Source organism: Cololabis saira, chromosome 14 (genome assembly GCF_033807715.1).
Source record: "Cololabis saira isolate AMF1-May2022 chromosome 14, fColSai1.1, whole genome shotgun sequence".
NCBI classification, from domain to species: Eukaryota; Metazoa; Chordata; class Actinopteri; order Beloniformes; family Belonidae; genus Cololabis; species Cololabis saira.
Window position 1 is genome coordinate 17,302,831 of NC_084600.1, and position 20,549 is coordinate 17,323,379.

At 38.7% G+C, this 20,549-nt stretch overlaps 1 protein-coding gene across 1 annotated transcript; it reads right to left on the reverse strand.

Moving 5' to 3' along the window:
* Positions 1 to 61: 61 nt before the first annotated feature.
* LOC133459745 (vascular endothelial zinc finger 1-like) lies at positions 62 to 15,787 on the reverse strand. The gene is made up of 5 exons (XM_061739995.1): positions 15,676 to 15,787; positions 9,380 to 10,128; positions 4,581 to 4,650; positions 4,329 to 4,491; positions 62 to 2,640 (listed from the first exon to the last, which is right to left on the reverse strand). Exons 1-5 carry the CDS (start codon positions 15,766 to 15,768, stop codon positions 2,273 to 2,275), a joined length of 1,443 nt encoding a protein of 480 aa, XP_061595979.1. The 5' UTR covers positions 15,769 to 15,787; the 3' UTR covers positions 62 to 2,272.
* Between the last annotated feature and the right edge of the window lie 4,762 nt (positions 15,788 to 20,549).

The window sequence follows — 20,549 nt, forward strand, 5'->3', positions numbered from 1 at the left end:
CATTGAGGTGTACAACTCAAGAAGACAACAAGGAGAAGTTTAAACTCTTTTAAACTGTTGTGTTGGACAGTACTTAATACATGAACACATTTGATAATTTTCTTTTATTTAGACAACCCAAATAAAAGGCACATAACATTGCGCATGTTTAAGTAATAATTTGACAAACGTACATTTAAAAAAAATGTAGGAATGTTTGACCTTTCTGCTAATCAGAAAGCCTAGCTTCTCATATATACAAAATTATCAATGTTATTGTTCTAATACAAAAGATTTATAAAAAAGGTTATCTTATCTTTCACATCTATTTTAACTACCATATTCTTGGAACTAAAATAGTTTTATACAAAGATATACATTCAACTGCTTTTCACAAGGGTCCTGGTATTTCCAATTAATTGTTTTCCTTAAAATAAATGAGATGTTCAATTTCACAAGAAATATTCAGGCTATCACATTATTATTGATTCAAATTTGGCAAACAGGCTATCATAGTGTATCTACGTAAATGCAAAGAATAAAAAAAAAAAGCTACACTAATATTTTGATTTTTTTTTTAAACTTGGAAAAAAAAGACAAACATGCATATTGCATTTCTCAGTATAAACTGAATCAACTTAAAGAGCTGCAACACTACTGAGATATCATGGCATTCGTTAAAAAAATAGTTAATGTTCAACAGCTACAGTGTTCAGGGTCATGCAACATCAATTTTGTCCCATTTTTTTTATTTCTGAAAAGGGACAAACTCTCATTTTATTAAACTCACTCAGTTTCAGCCACATACCTAAGCGGACAGAGTGAACTTGGTGGGAAATGTAAGAGAAAAAAAAAGTACAGCATTTATGTCATTGTACAGTAAGTGATCATTTTAAATGGACGGGTGTTTAAAACAGTTCAGTTTGGACTTCCTATTTGTAAGTTTATCAGTTCTTAACACAAAAATGCCAAATGTTTAACGGAGTCTAAAAGAGGAGCACGGAAAAGTCGAAAATCAAAGTACAAATTCATGATTAATGGGCTTTTCTGTTTCCTGAGCGAAAGGTCCTTAGTATCAGCTTGGGGATGTGACAGATAACTGATAAATAATAATAATAATAATAATAATAATAATAATAATAATAATAATAATAAAAAACAGCGTAACAAAAGTCAGCTAAAACTATGTAGTCACCTACATGATGACGTTAACAGCCTGAAAAAGCTTCACTACAAGGCCAGAGTTTTAAAAAATCAGCCACTAGATGGCACTCAAGTGTAGGCTGGCTGACCAAAACACTTAAGACTCCATTTGATCTTTGATAATACTGCTGTACATCTGAGTGTACGATATGCCTTCAGTGCAAGACTCATTCCATTCAGACTTCATGGAAAAAAATGAACACTACAAATTAAAAACAAACCTTTGTGTTTCCATTCAAATGGAAAACAAAGTACAAATATGTCAGAATTCAAGAGGACAGTATCCCTGTGCCCGTTTGAATGACAAAAAAGTTTTAAAAAAAATGAAAAATGCTGACGTGAAAATACATTACTATGTCAACTGTACAAGTTAGTTACTGTACCTCAAGAGTAGATCTACTATCTGAAAAGAAACGCTATAACATTGTGAAAAAATAAGTCTTCCATGTCGGCGGAAGTCGCTGTCCCTTTTACTAAACTCCTTTTCTATAACATTAAATAGTGATTAGCAGGCTATAGTTAAAAAAAAATAAAACAATAAAACTAAATTCAAAAAGTAACACCTAGGAGGCTTTGGGGAGAACTTGTAAAACATCAGAAAAAGCAATTCATAATTATTGCTTCGGTTAATTTCACATCTCCCTTACAAAAGCAGTGGTGTGTTTTTAATATCGGGGTCCTCAAGCGAGCTTGAGGAGTCCTTTCCTCTTGTTTGTCATGATACAAATCACAGTTTCGTCGTTCTAACTGACTACGCTAAATCTTACGGCTGTCCTGATTTCGGTATAAATCCTGTTCAAATTCTACTCGAGCGCTCGGCCAGTCACTTCACCTCAGCTGGGACAGTTAGGATTCGGGGAGCTCCTACTGGCCTCACAGCTCCTGTAAACATTCACTTCAGGCCTCGATGAAGTGAACATTGTTTGGTGGTGGTGGGGGGTGGAGGGGATGGGGAGGAGGGGGAGCTGAGCTGGAGGTGCAAATATGAGTACAGGAGTCTCATTTCACTTCATTTTCCCTTTCTTTCTGGCCAGTTGGACACCGTCTTACTCACTCTCCTTTTCCCCCCCGGCCCCCCCTGTTCCTCTCTTTACCACGGTGGGGAAGAAGGCAGGACTTGGGACAGAAAAGGCATGCTATCCACTGACCGCATGGCGATGTTTAGCGGACCACCTAAATTCATAGACATGGGGGTCGTTATGGCGACCGGGTGGGCGATATTCATGGACGCCGTGGCGGGGATGTTCACGGATGCGATGTTGACGGGGCCGGTGATGGTGACGGGGTGCTGGAGGCTGACCGGAGATGTGATGTTGACCGTGTTGGTGCTAATGTTCATTTGTGCGGCTATGGTGACGGGGTGGTTGTTGTTTAAGTTGACCCGGTTCATCGCTGAGGTGATGGGAGCAGAAATGGACACGGGTGTCACTGAACCAGAGTTGCAGACGTCATTACTCTCTGGAAGAAAAACACAACATCATAAACACAATATACAGTATTTAACTTTCACCCTGCAAGTATGCTGTAAGTTTTGATGTCAGATAGCTTTCAGGGTGTATTCCCCCCAGTCCTGGTTGGTCCACCTTAAACTGACCACAGCTGGTTTGCTTGGAAAGTCCAGTTTGTTTGGAGAAACTTCTGATTCGGGTGTAAGAAGCGGTGGTCTGCCTAACAACATGGGTCAAAATGCAGGAAGCAGACTACAATGTGGGGCATTGTGGGTAAACACAACCAGTTGTAATGTTTCGCGAGCAGGCGTGGAGTGAGGACACGATATCAGCTATAAGATAAGAAGAAAATGTATCACAATTGACCTTTTGTCAAGCCCCGCCCCCGTTGCTAGGTCATCTCTCCCGTCCACTTCCACTGTAAAAACTGGGTTTTACATCACTTTATTTCTAATTATTGGACCAAGAAACCAAAGAAAATCAACAGCAACTAGATATAAACAAAAAGGAACACTTCAGATACCGAGTAGTGAGTTTAAAAAAAACGGTTTTCAGCAAAAACAATTCGTTTAGCTGATAGCAAGGTGGAAGGGTTGAACTCCCAGTGCGGCCGTCCATATACATTTATCCACTGCAGGCATTTTTCGTAATTTACTGTTGGTTTGGCGATGAAATGTATTCCTGTGATTCTGTAGCGGGTGTCACTTTTAAAAGTGCCGAGCCAACTTTTGTATTGGTAGTACATATCGGATTTCTGACAGTTTGGGGATAAAAATACGCTGCACCCTCACTATACTGTGTGCAGCCAGTGTGTTCCCAAGTGTTCATTTTACTATTACGAAGTTTAAAAAAAAAAAATAATAAGACTAAAAGTAAAAACTACGCTTTTTCCATTAATGTGAACGAGAGAGACGGCTGTTTTGTCCAACCGGATATTCTGCCCGGAAGTAGCAACGGAGAATGATTTTTCTGATTGGTCAGTCAGGGACCAAACAGAAGGCTGACAAAGGGTCAATTGCTAGTAAACACTCTTAAAAGCAATGAAATTAGCAAACAAACAAACCAGGGCAGAAGTACCACTGCATTAACCAACAGAGGAACCAGTTTTTCTTCTCCTTTCTCCGTCTCGTCTCCTCCACTAATTCTTGGTGCAGCACCGCCACAGGTGAGGAGGGGAATATGTCATGGATTTGGTTTCACAAAAGGGAATTGTGAATGTTGTACTTCCAATCATGCCTAGTCCAATGTTGTACCCAGTCTACCGGACTATTGGGTGTGAAAACGACCTTAATGGTGCTAAAAATAGTCAGTTATGCAACAACTGGTATTAAAGAGGGAGGCCTGATACAGTTACTGACAAAAATATTGTTTTGGAGCCTTTCAGTTGCAGCATATGTTGGACTGTGGGAGGAAACCGAAGCGCCTGGACGAAACCCACGCGAGCATGAGGAGAACATGCAAAATACTGCGTTTTATATTTCTATTTTGAGTCCAGCATAAATTTGAAATTATAGGGCTATTGAAAAAAAATAAATATATGATGCCTTTATTATAGCTATTTTTCTTGGGTTTAGAGTGAATCACAATACTGTTCACATAGGTAGTCTGTTCTGCTCCATCCTGAATCACTGGCAATTATGATTTGTGCTCATAAATGTATTTACAGACTTGAAACATGATGGGGATTTTCTGACAAACCTTTGTTACAGGAGTTGAAGTTGGTCTGTCCATGAGTCTTCAAATGACTGGTGATGTAGGCTGCGCTGAGCATCTTCCCACAGATGCTACAGGTGACCTTGCCTTCATGCCGGATCATGTGGGAGCGGAGTCTGTCTTTGGTGGCGAAAGCAGAGGTACAGGCCTGCGTTTGCACAACAGGAACAGTTTTAGGTCAGTGGAATGCAGCAACACACTAACAATGTGGAAGATTGGGAAACTCGTGGCTCTTACCGTTACTTGACACTTGAACGGTCTTTCTGAAGAATGAACGTGCTTCACATGGCAGCTCAAGTGGTCTGGCCTAGTTAAAAACACAATACACATTTAGTCTGGATGTGGATGCATCAAGTTTGATGACTTGTTCATGAGTCACTCAGCATATTGTTTAATTGCATACTCTCATGGTTGCATGGAATTTTGAGCTGAAAGCAATTTTGATTCTTGAAGCAATTGTAGGAAAGAATCTGACCTTTGCAGATTTATACTGTGCTGTTTTTAATAGTGGTTGTTGTCACAACAGAAATGCTACAGATGCCTAACTATTTTGAAGATTTTATCAGTTTTTTGCATGAAATGTCAAAAAAGAATAGTTCTGTGACAATTTACAATATGAGCTGTGTAAGAGTATAAAAAATACCCATGACCTCTTTCAAAACATGTCTAATTTGCTGACAAGAAGCGCCATTTAAGTACACAAGAAGAGAATGAAATACCAAAAATATCCAACCTTTATATGCACTGCAAGTGCAAAAATGGACGGATGTGCTCTGTTTGCTTTGATAATGAGGGGATAGGCACAAAAATCCCTAAAATTTCAGTCAATGGCAGTTAATTCTCCGCGATCAATGGTGCATGAATTAGTTTGACCCAGTTTCAGACACGAACTACAATGAAATGGGGGGGGTTCCCCCCAATCCTTTTTTTTTTTACTTGACACTTTTGCAAACTGACAATTACCTTTTTATTACAGTCTATACTTCCCGGGTATCATTATAGAAATATAATGATGAATTATAACAATGATTTACGGTGCATATTTTAACTTAACTTTTCCCCTTAGTTCCCCTACTGCCACATTACAGATATACATTTTCAAATTTATTATCAAAAAGAAAACATTGCTAAAAATTAAAGTGGGGTCTTTAATTGTTTTAATGAAGCAGGTTTGGAAGCCCTTGCAGTAATGTCCGGTATGATCCGTCTATTAGCTCATCTGGGTAGCTTAAAATCATTTCTGATCAAATAAATTGTACGTTTAAATGACGACAGGTCTTATGTGTTTCTCCTAACGGAACGGGCTTGACCTTTAGAATCCAACTCAGCTTTCACAAATGTTTCTTGGCACCGATCCTCCCCTGTCAGCGTGTTGGTTCTGGTAAAACTGGGAGCCCAACCATGTCACAAATGCCATAATGGAGTTAGTAAGGCCCACAGCTTGGCAGCTGTTCTCATACCGGAAAGTTTCATGTTGATGGGTCTTTTCTTTTTTTTTTTTTTTTTTCAATATACAAATAAAATACAAGTAGAAGTCTACTCAATACTCTCATGAACCGGATCCAACTTCTTTTTTCCCCCCCCTCTTCTTCCATTGACAAGAAGAGCAGGCCAGACAGTGCCTGCCTACATATCTGCCTGAGTGGCAGTGACTCAGTGCCCTGCTATTCAGTCCCCATTCTCACTTTCCAGTATGCTGATGAATCCCGAGCCCACGTCACTGTATTTGGAGGCATGCCTGAAGCTGCCATACATAGATCAGTGCTAATGTTAACAGCCCGGCCCGGGGACACTGCTCTTGTTTTTGTTGCAACACAGGTCTTACCCGCTGTTACCAATATTCCCTGTTTAATCAATTCTGAATTGTAACCCGAAGTTTAACGAATTTGAATTCTGAGGCCATTACAAGACTTTCTTGGGGGGAAAAAAGGTTTATTTATATGATATTAAATGTGATGACCTTAACATTAAACATGGTTCACCGATTTCCCAGGGGAACGAGTCTCTGACAAGCTGGCGGGAACTGCAAAGTGACAAGCGATGCCTCCCCCCCTCAATACTCCGCTGGTGCTCTCCCATGTGCGACTGTTTAAAACATGTGGTTAAAATGGCGCAGCAGTCCTAAGTACAAATCTGAACCGCTCACTGCCTTAATGAAAAATTAAAACCCTTTCAACAATGAAGCTGATAACTGACCAGAGAGCCTGAAAAACGCGGCCTAAATAATTCACACAAACTGTGGCTATGGGTTGAAATACAAAGACTGGGGGTGTAGCTCGGCGCACTTCTGGAGAAGCATAAGGGCGGACATGTAAAGATAAAATATGTCTGCTTGAAAAATACATTTAAAAAATCCATTTAAGTGTTTACTTGACACATGCTGTAAACATGCTGTAAACTATTTTGGGGCTGGTAAGTACATTAGTCAAGAAAAAAGAAAAAAAAAACAAATCTGTTAAGATGCATTATATTTAGTTGCAACAAATTTTATAATAAGTGGCTTCCCTTTCTTACATTCTTCCACTCTCTCCAGTCCCTGCCTCCTGATTGACGGACCCCCCCCCCCTCCCTCTCTTCTCTTATTCCTCTCTTTCTTCCTCCTTTTTATTTATCTTTTTATTTACTTTTCTTTTTTTTGTTTTTTTTTTTTGCTTTGGGGTTTGTTTTTTGTTTTTTTTTTTCTTCTTTTTTTTTCTCCCCCTTTTTATTCATCTATTTTTTAATTCATACTGTTTAGCTTTAATACTTAAATATTACTTATATATAAGAATATAATAATTTTCGTGTATTTGTCATTGTTTTGTGCGGATTTTTTTGTTCCGTTCTTAATCCAAAAAAAAAAAAAGGAGGTAGACTGTATATCTTTTTTTGTTTATTCCTGTTCAACTGTGCCTTACCCCCTAATAAAAATATGAAAACAAAAAAAGATGCATTATATTTTTCATTTTAAATTAAAAGTCGAGACTTTTCTGTGTAATCCTGGAACGTAGCAACCAAAGGATGAAATTACATCATCCCCCCCACCTCCTACGTGAATAAATTACATCTCAACCTTTCTGGTGACGTCAGTCTGAAGATTCCCAATTATTTGCCGTGGACTTGTTGATCTAAAGGATACAAACGAACCAGAAAAGCTGTAAAAACCTTTTTTAAGCCTTTTCTCTCTTCCTTCCACCTACTAAGTATTTGCTTCTGGGACTGTCCACTGTCTGATATCGTTGCAAGAAAATTCTTCCTCAGAAACAGGAGCTTAAAGGCCCTTTTTGCTGACCTGTACAAATGTCAAGATTTACCACAAAAAGAAGTGAAAAGAGCATTCTCTCTGGACAAAACTGAAATCAAAGCTGCATAACTGATGGGCAAACTGGACCAGACTGAAAAGCCATTTGGACTTTAAATGAATGTCTAAACATTTGGTTGTGGTGCCAGACATTCATACGCATTATGACGAGTACCTGCAAGTGCTGCAAAATAAGATGAGGATGTCACTCTCAGAAAATGACAGAAACAGTTAGCCCCAGCCAGACTAATCTGACGCTAAAACGATAATTGAGTATCTGACCAAACACTTAATCTTATGGAGTAGACTGCTGCCTTGATTACAGCATTTAAGACGCATATTAAGGCTGTGTTTAAACAGACTGCTCCTGCTGTGTTGCTTTCTAGAATACCAATGATCTTCTGACCACACAAAAAAAAAAGTGTAGAAAAGAAAAGAAAAATACAACTGGCTTCCAACACCACAGTTTTTCCAAAGTTACATGGAAGTTGGGATTTTCCCCAGACGTTTTGGAGGTCCTGCCAAAATCCTTTGCTTAATTTGCAAATCTCAGTTACTTCTGTGTCAGTGCTCAGCGGTATCATCAACACTTCAAGATATTCTTTCAGGAATTGTAGCTGACAACTCCCACTGCTCCAAAACATTTGAGACCAATTCAGTAGCTGCGTTTTATGATTAAGCATGTTACAAATGAGCGGAGGCTTAGGACCATTTAAGTCCGCTTTAAAAACCTTTTTATGTCAAGTTGTGCTCGAAGATGGAATACAGCACATTTCACCTCTTCATGAGCCTTACACTTGATATATACGTAAATTTGTTGAGGGATTAAGTGCATCAGTGTTTGCACTGCTGCACATTTTTGTATATATACTGTGATACACAGTCTATTCTATACTATACTTATTGTACTTTTTTACTTACATTTTTTGAGGGAAAACACCACTCCGTGCTGCTTTAATTTCATTGTATGACTCGTATAATGACAATAAAAAGTCTGAAGTCTAATGAAGAACATTCCAAAGGTCCACCTGAGAGCAGCAATACTAGAAATACTACTAATAACAATAAAATTATGATTGTTTTGTAACAGGATAATATGTTAAAGAGCCCGTTTTGACACAGATAGTACGACGGAGTATTAGGGCCAAACTAAGACAAAAAAAATTGGAAATTACGAGAATAAAGTCATAATATAATGAGAATAAAGTCGTAAAATTACGAGAATAAAGTCGTAATGTTGCGAGAATAAAGTCATAATAGAATAAAGTCGTAATATTATGAGAATAAAGTCGTAATGTTGCGAGAATAAAGTCGTAAAATTACGAGAATAAAGTCGTAACATTACGAGAATAAAGTCGTAACATTACGAGAATAAAGTCGTAATATTATGAGAATAAAGTCGTAACATTACGAGAATAAAGTCGTAATGTTGCGAGAATAAAGTCGTAATATTATGAGAATATAATTCATGAGAACTCTAACAGGAAGAGCTTCTTCTCCCTGTGTTAAAATGAGGAATATTGAGCATCTTGTGAAGTTATATTTATATATTTATAATATATTACGACTTTATTCTCGTAATTTTACGACTTTATTCTCGTAATATTATGACTTTATTCTCGTAATTTTAAGACTTTATTCTCATTACATTATGACTTTATTCTCATAATTTCCTTTTTTTGTTTTTTTGTTTGGCCCTAATACTCCGTCGTAAGATAGAGACCAGTAAGTTGATGAATAAATGAATGAGTCTTACCTGGAAAAGCCTTTTCCACACACGGAGCATACATAGGGCTTGTGGACCCCCCCATCATGAGAGCGGACGTGGTAAGTCATCCGGTCCTTCCTCTTAAAGCGCTGCTGGCAGATGGGGCACTCGAAAGGCTTCTCGTCTGAATGGGAGAGCTTGTGGCGGTTCAGGTGGTACACGTCACGAAAGGCCTTCCCGCACATCTCGCACCCGTGGTTTTTCTTAACGGGCTTTGGAGGTTTCTTGGGGACATTTTGCTGAGGCATGTTACCCATGGCGGATGACGTCATGATACTCGTGCCCGATGAAACAGACGTGGTTGCCGTTGAGAGGATGCCCGCTACCGTGGAGATGTAGGAGTTGCCGTTGTTCTCTCTTGCCATGGAAGGGATCATGGGTACCATGGTGGGGGCTGTTTGAGCCGTCTTCTTCGGACGCGATACCATCTTGATACCGGTGTGGCTGGACTCGTGACGTCTCAGGTGGTAACTGTCACGGAAGGCCTTGTTACAGTAACCGCAGACGAAAGGTGTTTTGCCTTTGTGCTCCTTCTTTATCACAGGCATCGGTGGCCGCTGACCTACACCACTGGCCACATTGTCTTTCATGAGATCAGCAGCACTGACAGGTGGCTTCTGGTCTATTTGGATGGGCAGGATAGGCTTCTGGTCAATCTGCTCAGCTCCCGCGTTAAGAAGAGGCAGCAGGCTATTCTGGGCCACCTGGTGCTGGTGGTGGAGGGCTTCATTGGCCTGCTAAAGATACAAAAAAGTTGTGTCGAGTCAGAAAAATCTTTTCAGACATTTTGTGATCAAAATGAATACATAATTCAAGAAAATTGAGTAGGAGGTTCATTACACAACAGCAGCGAGTGACACCAGTAAAATGTGGTTTCAGAGCATTCAACATTCCCTTCCCTTCGTTGTTGACAGCTGGTTCACTTCTGGAAGCTGTCAGTAAGGAGTCAAAGATCAACGCCGAAAACACCCAGCGGAGAGGAAAATAAATAAATAAAAAAATCTATACAACAAGACAAAACAGGCAGTGGTCTGTCATTAATGAGGCTGATGCAGCACGACACCAATGCAAAACAATCCAAATATACTGGATGGAAAATGATCCCATCACGACTGTGCTGATTCATCATGTGACTGCAAAGCAAGCATACCAAATTAGCGGCATGGCAGAGTCCCGTTTAACTGCCAAGACGGCTCTTGAAGAGCAGGCCATTAGCTCAGCGAAGAGTAACAGAGGCAGGAATGTGGTTAACTGAAGGGAAAGAAGTGCTTAAAACAGAAAAGACATGTCACCAGACTCCAGACGTGTGCTGGTGTGGCATACTACACTGTATTTCCTGGGACTCTGCAGGTGCAGTTCAACATGAAAGACTGCCACGACACAAATGAAATGAACTCGTGTTAACAACTGACAGTAGCAAAAACTGGCTTCTAAGTAAAGTTTCACAATTTGTTTTTTTTTTTTTTTTCTAGGTACAGTTGCAACCTAAAATGTTATGTACAAAAAAACTGCCAAAGCTTAAAATTATTCCATGTGCTTTGTTTGGGCATGTTTGAAAATGAAAGAACAAGCATAATGTTGTGTAATGAAACAAGATTTGTTTCTACTTCTAAATGATAAAAGAGCAGTTCCCCATTAAATCCAATCCTAAAAATGAGATGGAAGAACAATATATACCTCACAATAAATCAATAAGATTGAATGGATCTTAAAATCATATGATAATTCTTATTCAGTACAATCCTCCTCATCCAGTCGGAGGTTGCTTTCAAATCTAACACTTTAAACATCTCACATATTCAAAGATCTCAGCAAAAAACAAAAGTTTTACTTGAGAGCAGCTATAAAAACATATCAATAGGAGGTCTGTGAGTCGAGTTGTGTTTCCTTGCTTCAGTTTTGTTCACCCGGAGTCTAACTTGTCCATATTCAATGAAATTAACAGGGAATCAAACATACTGTAAGACGGACTGCTCTTAATGCGACTTAATTGGTTTTGTTTTATTTCCTCGGCCAAAGTTCCCACTTATAGATTAGTTGCCACCATTCTGCTAAAGACAGCGCTTTTTTCCCCTTTCTTTTTTAATACATCACTCCCACCGGCGATAAATAAAATAAAACCTGAATCAGTTAACTTGCTGTAGACGCACACAGTCGAGACAACCATGTTGTCAACCACCCGCAAGAAAGGGCAAGGTGAAATACTTGACCTTTCCTTAGTGGTTCAATCACCCATCGAAAAAGGCCAACCACGACAGGAGTAGCAAAGGAGGAGATGGGACAGAAAAGAAAAATGAACCATACAATGTCCTCCTTATGTCATCTAGCCTATTGTGAAAGACACAAATCTGAGCAGTGATGCACTCGGGCCTCAGCAGGGGATCTTTGTATGCTCATCTTCATTGATTTGCCTCATCTATTCATGAGACAGAGACATTGTTTATCCACACACTACTCAGCTAAACTTGCCGTCATTCCCCTGATATGCAACGGGACCTGGGAACTCGGAGAATGCCACCACCCATTTGTCTGAGCACCTGCTTACACTTGCCACCTTCCAGGATTAGTCATCATCATGCCAATGTAACCCCGTCCGCTGGCACACCGGGGGTGTGTGGTGGGGATACCAGCCGGGATACCTCTTTGTGAAGCCTGTGAACAGCAGACGTCGCCGCTGCAAACAGCCTGGCCTCTACACAGAGGTGCAGGGCCTGTAAGCTGCTGTGCCTTCATGCAGCTCTGACCATTTTGACACAAATGCGCTCTGACAACTGGGGCTGCTCCCTCATAAATAACATCAAAATGGAGGGAGTGTCCTGATGGCTCCGTAGGCCACTGTAGACTTGAATTGAGCTCATGGTCTGATTATGCACCGCCTTTCTTCAATCTTTTGTGCCACACTCTACAGCTGCTTGGGCCGTTTGTAAAGAAAGAAAAGAAAGAAAGAAAAAAAAAACAACAACTAGGCAATATAAAACAAAACCGGGACAAGAGAAACAAAAAGACAGAGAAAACAAACAAGAAAATATTAAACAGTTGTTGTTCTGGTACATTAAAACACAATGTTCAGTTTTTTTCCAATGCCATTCTTCTATTGCATATGAGTTTCAAAATCTCTGGGTGTTGCTTATTTTCTTGAGTGGATGTAAATTACAAGAAGCCATAACTTTCTCCCACAATCCTCCCCTGTTTCGTAGCCTGTAAAAGTATATGAATTCTGAATGGATTTAGGTCCTTGCTTTTCACATTTTTACTTTCAATTTCTGCTCACTCAGAGTCAAGTTTTTTTATGTGTTTTTGTTTTTTTTTAATACAAAACAGGCCAAGTTTTGGATTACATCATGTAAACGGTTTATTATCAACGTTAGCTTTTGCCCAAAATATACTGAATGGTGAACCTCCAATACGGTGATATAAACTACAACATCTCTAGTAAACAGTACTCTCAGGAACATGTTAAGTAGCGCATTTTCAAAAGGCAAAAAAACTGATACTGTATCTGACAAAGTGTGAACGCTTCAAAGAAAGAAAAGAAAAAAGCTTGCTGATTATGATTTTTTTTGCCTCACCGCTTTGCACAATAGGGCACAAAATATAGAGCCCATATCTGCACTACAAAAACCGACATTCCAATCCGAATTAAGCTGAAATATTAATTTATTGATCGATAAAATCCCCTACTGAACTGAGAACAAAAAAAAGGACTAAATAAGATACGTATAATTGAAATATGTAAAGCAAAAGGGTAAACTGTGGCTTAAATACTCCCATATGTACAGCAATACTAATGCAGTCGGATACACTATGATGGGAACACCCGGTGATTGGACCGAAACTGAATGTTTTCCTCTTAAATAAATAAATCATACCAGATGAACGTTTTGCAAGATACCTAACAGAAGCCTATTTCCCTGGCACTATTTAGACTCACTAACAAATGTTACAGAGCATATATTTTCAGAATCTTAATACTGAAGTTGTCAGAGAAGATCTTAGAATGTGACAGTACTACAATGTGACATTGTAACTAAAGAAACCCTGTAGTTTCTTAGTGTTATTAACAGTTATTAGTGTATTACTCAACATCAAACACTAAAAAGTGACAAATGACATAATTCAACAAGATACTTATGTTGCAACTCGAGTAACATTGCATTTTTATATTCTTTTATCGTGAGATACAGTTTTAGGATTGTACTTTCGCTTAAAAATATATGAAGAAAGGCAATTAATATTAGCCAAAAAAAAAAAGTTTATTCACTGCAGATGTTAAGAAGCCTGCCACGATGAAACTACCCGGCCCGTTCTGGTCAATTTCCCTGGTCTGAACAGGTAGCACCAGCCACAACGATGGCAAACTCTGCTGCTGTTTTCATCTAAATATTGTCAGAGGAGATGAACCTTAAACTTATGAAAGACTTTAACTGGCCAAATCCTTAAAATATGCATATTAGTACATGATGAGCCACCAAAATCGTGAGATAACCAGAATTTGAATAATATCACATCCAAAAATTAAAAAAACGCATAAATAAAAAGCAGAAATTAAGATGAGAATTCCTACAAAACAGCAGCGGAGTGGCACAGACCAAAGTGACAACAGCAGAGTGACGTACATGATGTATGCAGGGCTTTTGGCCAGATGCCAGACACTGTACAACAGACAACACGTCCATCTGCCTTTCTGAACAGTTCAAAAGTGTGCAAAGATGCAACCAACTGATCAGTTGTGGACAGAAGAACTAAACAACCACAAAAATAAAACGCATACATAAAACCGAGGCATCACAGAAGACGGATGCATAACTTTAAAACAATGAAAAGTGGACTAATCATATTTCTTCCAACTATGGCGGACCTTATACTGTACTTAACAGGACTTTTATTTGAACATCTTATGTACCATTTGCAAACGTTATAAAGCACTTGATCATCATGCATGTTTCCATACCTATATATCACTAGCCATCACTTGAAAGTTTATGCTTTAAAATGTGTGTTTGCATGCTCTAAAATACTACACATGTGGCGCAAAACATTGAATAGATATTGGTGACTGGCAATGACAAATTATGAAAATCAATCCATTACAATAAATTAGTTTAACCTTATTAGAAGATAATATAATTAAATGGACGCAAACCAACTTTAATATGTGAATTTAGGGTTTTGAGTTTGATAGTTTGTAAAATTATGTATTTTTAGACCCCAAAAAAGACAAAAAGTTCTCCACATGATAATTTTGTAGTAAAATATACATTTAAAATAACTTTAGCAAAGCAGCCATGTATGTTTTGAATTAGATACATTTAAAAATGACAATAGAGAGCATAGTTTGGAAGATTTGTTGGTCTTTTTTTACATTTCAAACCAAGGCCTTGAGAACGACTACTTTTTTTTTCAGTAAACAAACAGCCTCAAGTTTTCTCTTTTAAGTGTAGTGAACTGAACCTTGGCAGATATGGCTCAGCAGGGGGTGAAAAAACCCCACATACCAACAAAAATATATTTAAATTGCGCAGTGTTGTGGCTCATTTGGCTGCTAGTGGTAGCTGCTGTCGTGTGCATACTTTGAATTCCTTTCCACGACGTTTCACCGCAATAAATAGCTTGTTATTGGACATAAAAAAGCTGTGCACTGGCGTGTTATCCAGTCATGTAACGTCAGTTTTGCAATCTCATTACAGCCGCCTCGCCCAGATTAAGTAAAATCATCCACACGTCCTTAGCCGCTCGGCTAGTGTGAACGCGGAAAGTTGCCCGCGGACCAGTCGGGGGGGATCGCGGCTTGTAAATCTCAGCAGCTACTAAACTACACACGTCCAACCCCCGTTCAGTTTTTAAAAAAATAAAAAAATAAATAAACATTTAATCTTGCAATCCTACCACGTCCGATCAAAGGAGAGAAAAACAACAGAAAGCAGGTCTGTCTCGCTGCAGCGTCTCCAGCTCCGCTGCAAGTGATACCGCATGTTTTCCTGGCTTCAACCACGCAAACAAACTTTATTGGGAATTGTTTTTTTTTTACATTCCCAATGCAAAATTAGTGAAGAGATTAGATTTTTTTTGTTGTTTTTTTTTTTTTGTTGTTTTGTTCTAGCGTCATTCCCAAAAGCCTCACAGCTGGAAGCCGCCTGGATCCATAAACCATTGTTTTGCCTCCACACTTGTTCTATGTATTTTCCACGGGGTTTTTTAAAAGAGAACCCCGGGATCTACCGCTGTGGTGAGGTCGGAGGGAGGAAAGTGTGCCGGTTTTTCCCTCTCGCAGAGAGGCAACTTACGTGGAAGAGAAACGTACTCCAGCTCGGCTCCATTTCCACACTCAGTGATTCTGAAGGAAACCTCGCAGAAGCTACAACAAAGCGACCAAACATGGCAGCCCGAACAACTTCCGCTTACCTCCAGGAATGTACCACTGCTCACAGCGTTTGGCGGGGAGAGTTCACTTACAAATCACTATCACGTTTATTTGGCCAAGTCAGCTCAAACGAGACAGGGAATTTCTTTCATATGGGAATATCTTTTGTGGTTTACCATAATTTACACAATACGGATAATACACAGTGCCTAAAATAAGAATCAAAATCAGTTTTATTTCATTCTTTCATTCATTCATTTTTCTAGTGTATATATATGTATATTGCCTGTTTCTTGTTTTGTTTTTACATAGCATTTTACATGTGTGCACGTTTATGGAGCTGCTGCTTAATCTCATTATATTATTATTATGACAATGAAGGCTTTCTATTCTATTCTATTCTATTCAATTCAATTCTATTCTATTCTATTCTATTGACCAAGTCAGGTCAAACAAAACAGGGAATTTGACTCGGTTATTTTCGCTCACTGTACAGTAAATAGGAAAATTTCAGTTCTTATTAACATATATACAATTTAAAAAAAGTGAAAGGTGCAGCAGTATGAGGTAGACATGGTTATTGAAAGGTGCATTATTGAAAGGTGCATTGTTACAGCATATGATTGTGTTATTATTATTATTATTATTATTATTATTATTATTATTATTATTATTATTATTATTATTATTATTATTATTGCACAGTGAATTATTACTCTGAGACTCTACGAGTGATGAGTTCATCAGAGCAACAGCTTGGGGGAAGAAACCTTGATGAACCATCATCAAGGACTGTGGTCAGAATAAAATCATGATCTGATACTATTTTAACACATAGTGAAATCAAATTGAATAAAACTAACAATAGGACACATAATAGCATAAAATAGAATATAATAAGCTTTATTGGCCAAGTATGAACATGCCAGACAGGGAATTTCTTCTTTTTTTTTTTTGCTCACTGAAACCAGATTTAAATAGTTACAAACAGTAATAGACAAATGGCTTTTATTAACATATATACAATTTAAAAGTGAAAGGTGCAGCAGTATGAAGTAGACATGGTTATTGAAAGGTACATTGTTACAGTGTATGATTGTGGTTATTATTATTATTGCACAGTGATTGATTACTCTGAGACTATGAGTGATGAGAGTTCATCAGAGCAACAGCTTGGGGGAAGAAACTGTCTCTGATCTGGAGGTTTTGGCTACAGAGCTCTGTAGCGCCGTCCAGAGGGGAGGAGTTCAAAAAGACTGTGTCCTGGTGTGAGGGGTATGCAGAGATGCTACCAGCCCGTTTCCTGGTCCTGGACCGGTACAGGTCCCGGATAGATGGGAGGTTGCTCCCACTTATCATCTCTGCAGACATAATTGCCCGTTGCAGTCTGTGCCTGTCTAGTTTGGTGGCCGATCCAAACCAGACAGTGATGGAGGTGCAGATAACAGACTGGATGATGGCAGAGTAGAAGGTGGTCAGCAGCTGCTGTGACAGGTTAAACTTCCTGAGCTGACACAGGAAGTACAACCTCTGCTGAGCTTCTTCCGGACAGAGTTAATGTGGGTGGACCACTTCAGGTCCCGGGAGATTGTGTATCCCAGGAACCTGAAGGAGTCTGTGGTGGAGACAGTGCTGTTGAGGATGGTGAGGGGGATTTCCTGAAGTCCACTGTCATCTCCACAATCTTGAGCGGGTTCAGCTCCAGGTGGTTCTGACTGCACCAGTGGACCAACTGTTTCACCTCCTGTCTGTACGCAGACTCGTCACCCTCCCGGATCAGGCCGATGACGGTGGTGTCGTCCGCATATCCCAAACTAATTTGTATAATAATTTCCGTAATGCATGGGATACATACAAATACTTTAAAACTGATAATGATTTTACAATTACCTACAGGTCAGACATTATGTCTATACAAAAACGAATACTCTCAGTCTTCCAGATGACTTTCATTTACTGGAAAAGACACTCTTAGATAGTCTTAAACAAGGTCACTTCAAAATTGTATCTCAAGCTGCAACACTTGACTACAGGCAGACTATCATTCTTACGGAAATCATGAGAGACGCAGTTGAAAACAACAATAGACAGTGATACATGGGAGGAAATTTTACTCTTACCTTCAAAAATATCCATATGCAACAGACTCAGAGAAATGCAATATAATATTGTACAAAATGTCTATATATCTCCATATATGTATAGTAAATACACAGCAGGGGCCTCTCCAAACTGTCAAAAATGTAAGACTAGATTAGGAACAGGATTGCACTGTCTTTGGGAATGTGAAAAGATTCAACGTTTCTGGCAAACTGTACGTGAGTTGGATAATCGAACAAGAATTAGCCTACAGCCAAACCACTATTATGTTTATTGGGATGTATCCCTGAATCACTAAGACGGAATAAAAACACTTTACAGTTTTTGCTTCTGTTGGGCCGAAAGGCTGTTATGAATAGGTGGGTGGGAGGAGAAGCCTCATCACATTTGTGGAAGTCGTTGATGGCGGACTTACTATATTTCTTTGGAAAGATTTGGAATTAGTGGTCAGAGGTGGCTTTTTACAGCAAAATTTGGCAAAGTGTTGGAGTACCTGGGAACTGCCTGACATATTGGGTTCACTGAGGACCTTACGGATCATTGCTGTGTATGTGTTCTGGATCTGCTACATATTTCAAATTATTTGTATATATACTACACTGGACATGTATAATTTAAAAATTGTATAATAAAAAGAATGTTGAAAAAAAACTGATAATGATAAATGCTCCAGGAGAAACGTCCCAGGTTCATCCCTAATCGTTTTCCCCCCTTAGGCTAATTTATGGTTCCGCGTTACACCAACGCAGCCCGAAGGCGTAGGGTACGCAGCGACGCGCACCGTACGTGCGCGTCTACGCCGTATATTTAACGCGGAACCATAAATCAGGCTTTTCAGGAGGAAACTTGCTCTGTGTTGGATTCCGGACACCCCTCTGAATGGTTTGTCCTGACTCTTTGAGGGGCATTTGTTATATTAGATTGTCGCATGTGGCTTGGGAATGTCTGAGATAAAAGAAGTCTTGAACGCGATGTATTTATTTTTCCGCATATGCACATATATATACAAACCTCGTCTGTTTCCCCCCATCAAGATTGTCTCCAGTTTAAACGCATCGTGCTGTTTTAATTTACGCGATGTGGTTGAATGAAAACGACAGAGACCATCAACTTTAAGTCGTGATTTGCTTTCGCTGAGTTAAATAAAACATGTAGGTTACACTTGATCTCCTGCTGGGAATAAACTTTTTCAAAGATGAAATAAGTTTGGGGATGAATGTTATGCCTTACATAGAGATTTCGATGGATATTGCGTTTACTACAGCAAAGCCCTTAAGATAATGAGCCTCACCCCTTTTTGTCAGGAGACAATGAAGTCATGTTTTTGGGTATTACGATTTTAATGTTGTCTACGAAAATTATTAAGGTATTTAAATTGATACGAAGTACAAATTCCATTAAAAAAAATCATAACAGGATTACAATGAAAATAATTTTAACAGTACTTTTGTATTTCTTTTGAAATACATCAAACAGGAAAAAGTTTCAATTCATACTGGGAACTTGGGACAATGCAAAAAAAATGTTATTCTCTATTCTTCTTCAAACTTCTTAATACAATTATAAAAAGCTTTTTAAAAAAAAGAAAAAATGAAACTACCTTTAAGATACAGTGGTGTTATGAGCTATGTGCTTTTTGAAAAAGCTTATAGCTACAAATATTTCACATGTGGGATACTGGTTCTTTTGTTCTCATCACTATTGCTTTGGTAAAAAGTAATGAGGGAATATTGTCAGCAGGATTCTACTAAAGACCTCACCTAAAACGTACCTTTCCTGTGAAAATTGAAAAATATATATTTAAGCCATGAATCATCTGGTCACCATGAGGAAAAAAACAGCCTAAGAGGAGTACTTATTATGTAATTATGTATTTCAGACTATGTGACTCAGTGCCTTGTTTCCAAGACACTGAATACTGTTACACCATTTCTGATTTGCACTTCAAGCCTTTTGATTTGTGTAGAAGAAGACGCCTTTTTTGAGACCTGGATATTGATATTGGATCTACTCAATATTTATTTAAGAGATGTCTTATGTGAGGAAAGGAAGGTTTTATGTGATGTCTAACACCTGGAAAAAAGGGACACGCTGTATACTAGTGAGCATCAGTACATCGCTGATGTCAGCTCCCTGTTGGAGCTGAGAGTAATCGGTGACATCTCTCCGGAGAGTAAATTATATCTTTTAGGCTCAAAACTAAATAAATGAATTAGAAAATAAAGAAAAGGAAAATACACAGATATATCACACCACCATTTTCTTTTTTCAGTTTGTGTGTGCATCGATCAGAAAAGAAAAGATCTGTTTGTATTAAATAAAAAAGATGCGTATTACATACGAAAAGAACTCATTGACTTCATCAGACAATGTAAAGTAAAAAAAGAGAGAAAAACAAACTCCAAAAATACCCACATAGGTGTCATGAAAAATTATGATGCTGTTGTTACTCTTTTCTTATGGAAGACAGGAAAACGCCCACACTAAAAGCAGTATATTAAAAGTCTTGAAAATCTGAGTTCAGACCTCTGCAACAATCGATATTGTGCACGGCCATTCCAGTATGTTCTTTGAACTCTCCGCTCATCACTGAATGGTTGTGCAGTGAAGGTGCCCCCATTGTATATTTCAATCTTTGTGTCACTGTACATTGAAAGGCTTTATTCTCTTACAGTGCAATGGCCGTTTCAGTCAGTT

Excerpts from the sequence above, each read along its gene's own strand:
- LOC133459745 (XM_061739995.1), bottom strand. The coding sequence starts at position 15,768 with ATGTTTGGTCGCTTTGTTGTAGCTTCTGCGAGGTTTCCTTCAGAATCA. Across the intron at positions 4,651-9,379 it reads TGTGGAAAAGGCTTTTCCAG|GCCAGACCACTTGAGCTGCC; the intron begins GTAAGACTCATT and ends GTTTTTAACTAG. Across the intron at positions 4,492-4,580 it reads CGTTCAAGTGTCAAGTAACG|GCCTGTACCTCTGCTTTCGC; the intron begins GTAAGAGCCACG and ends GTGCAAACGCAG.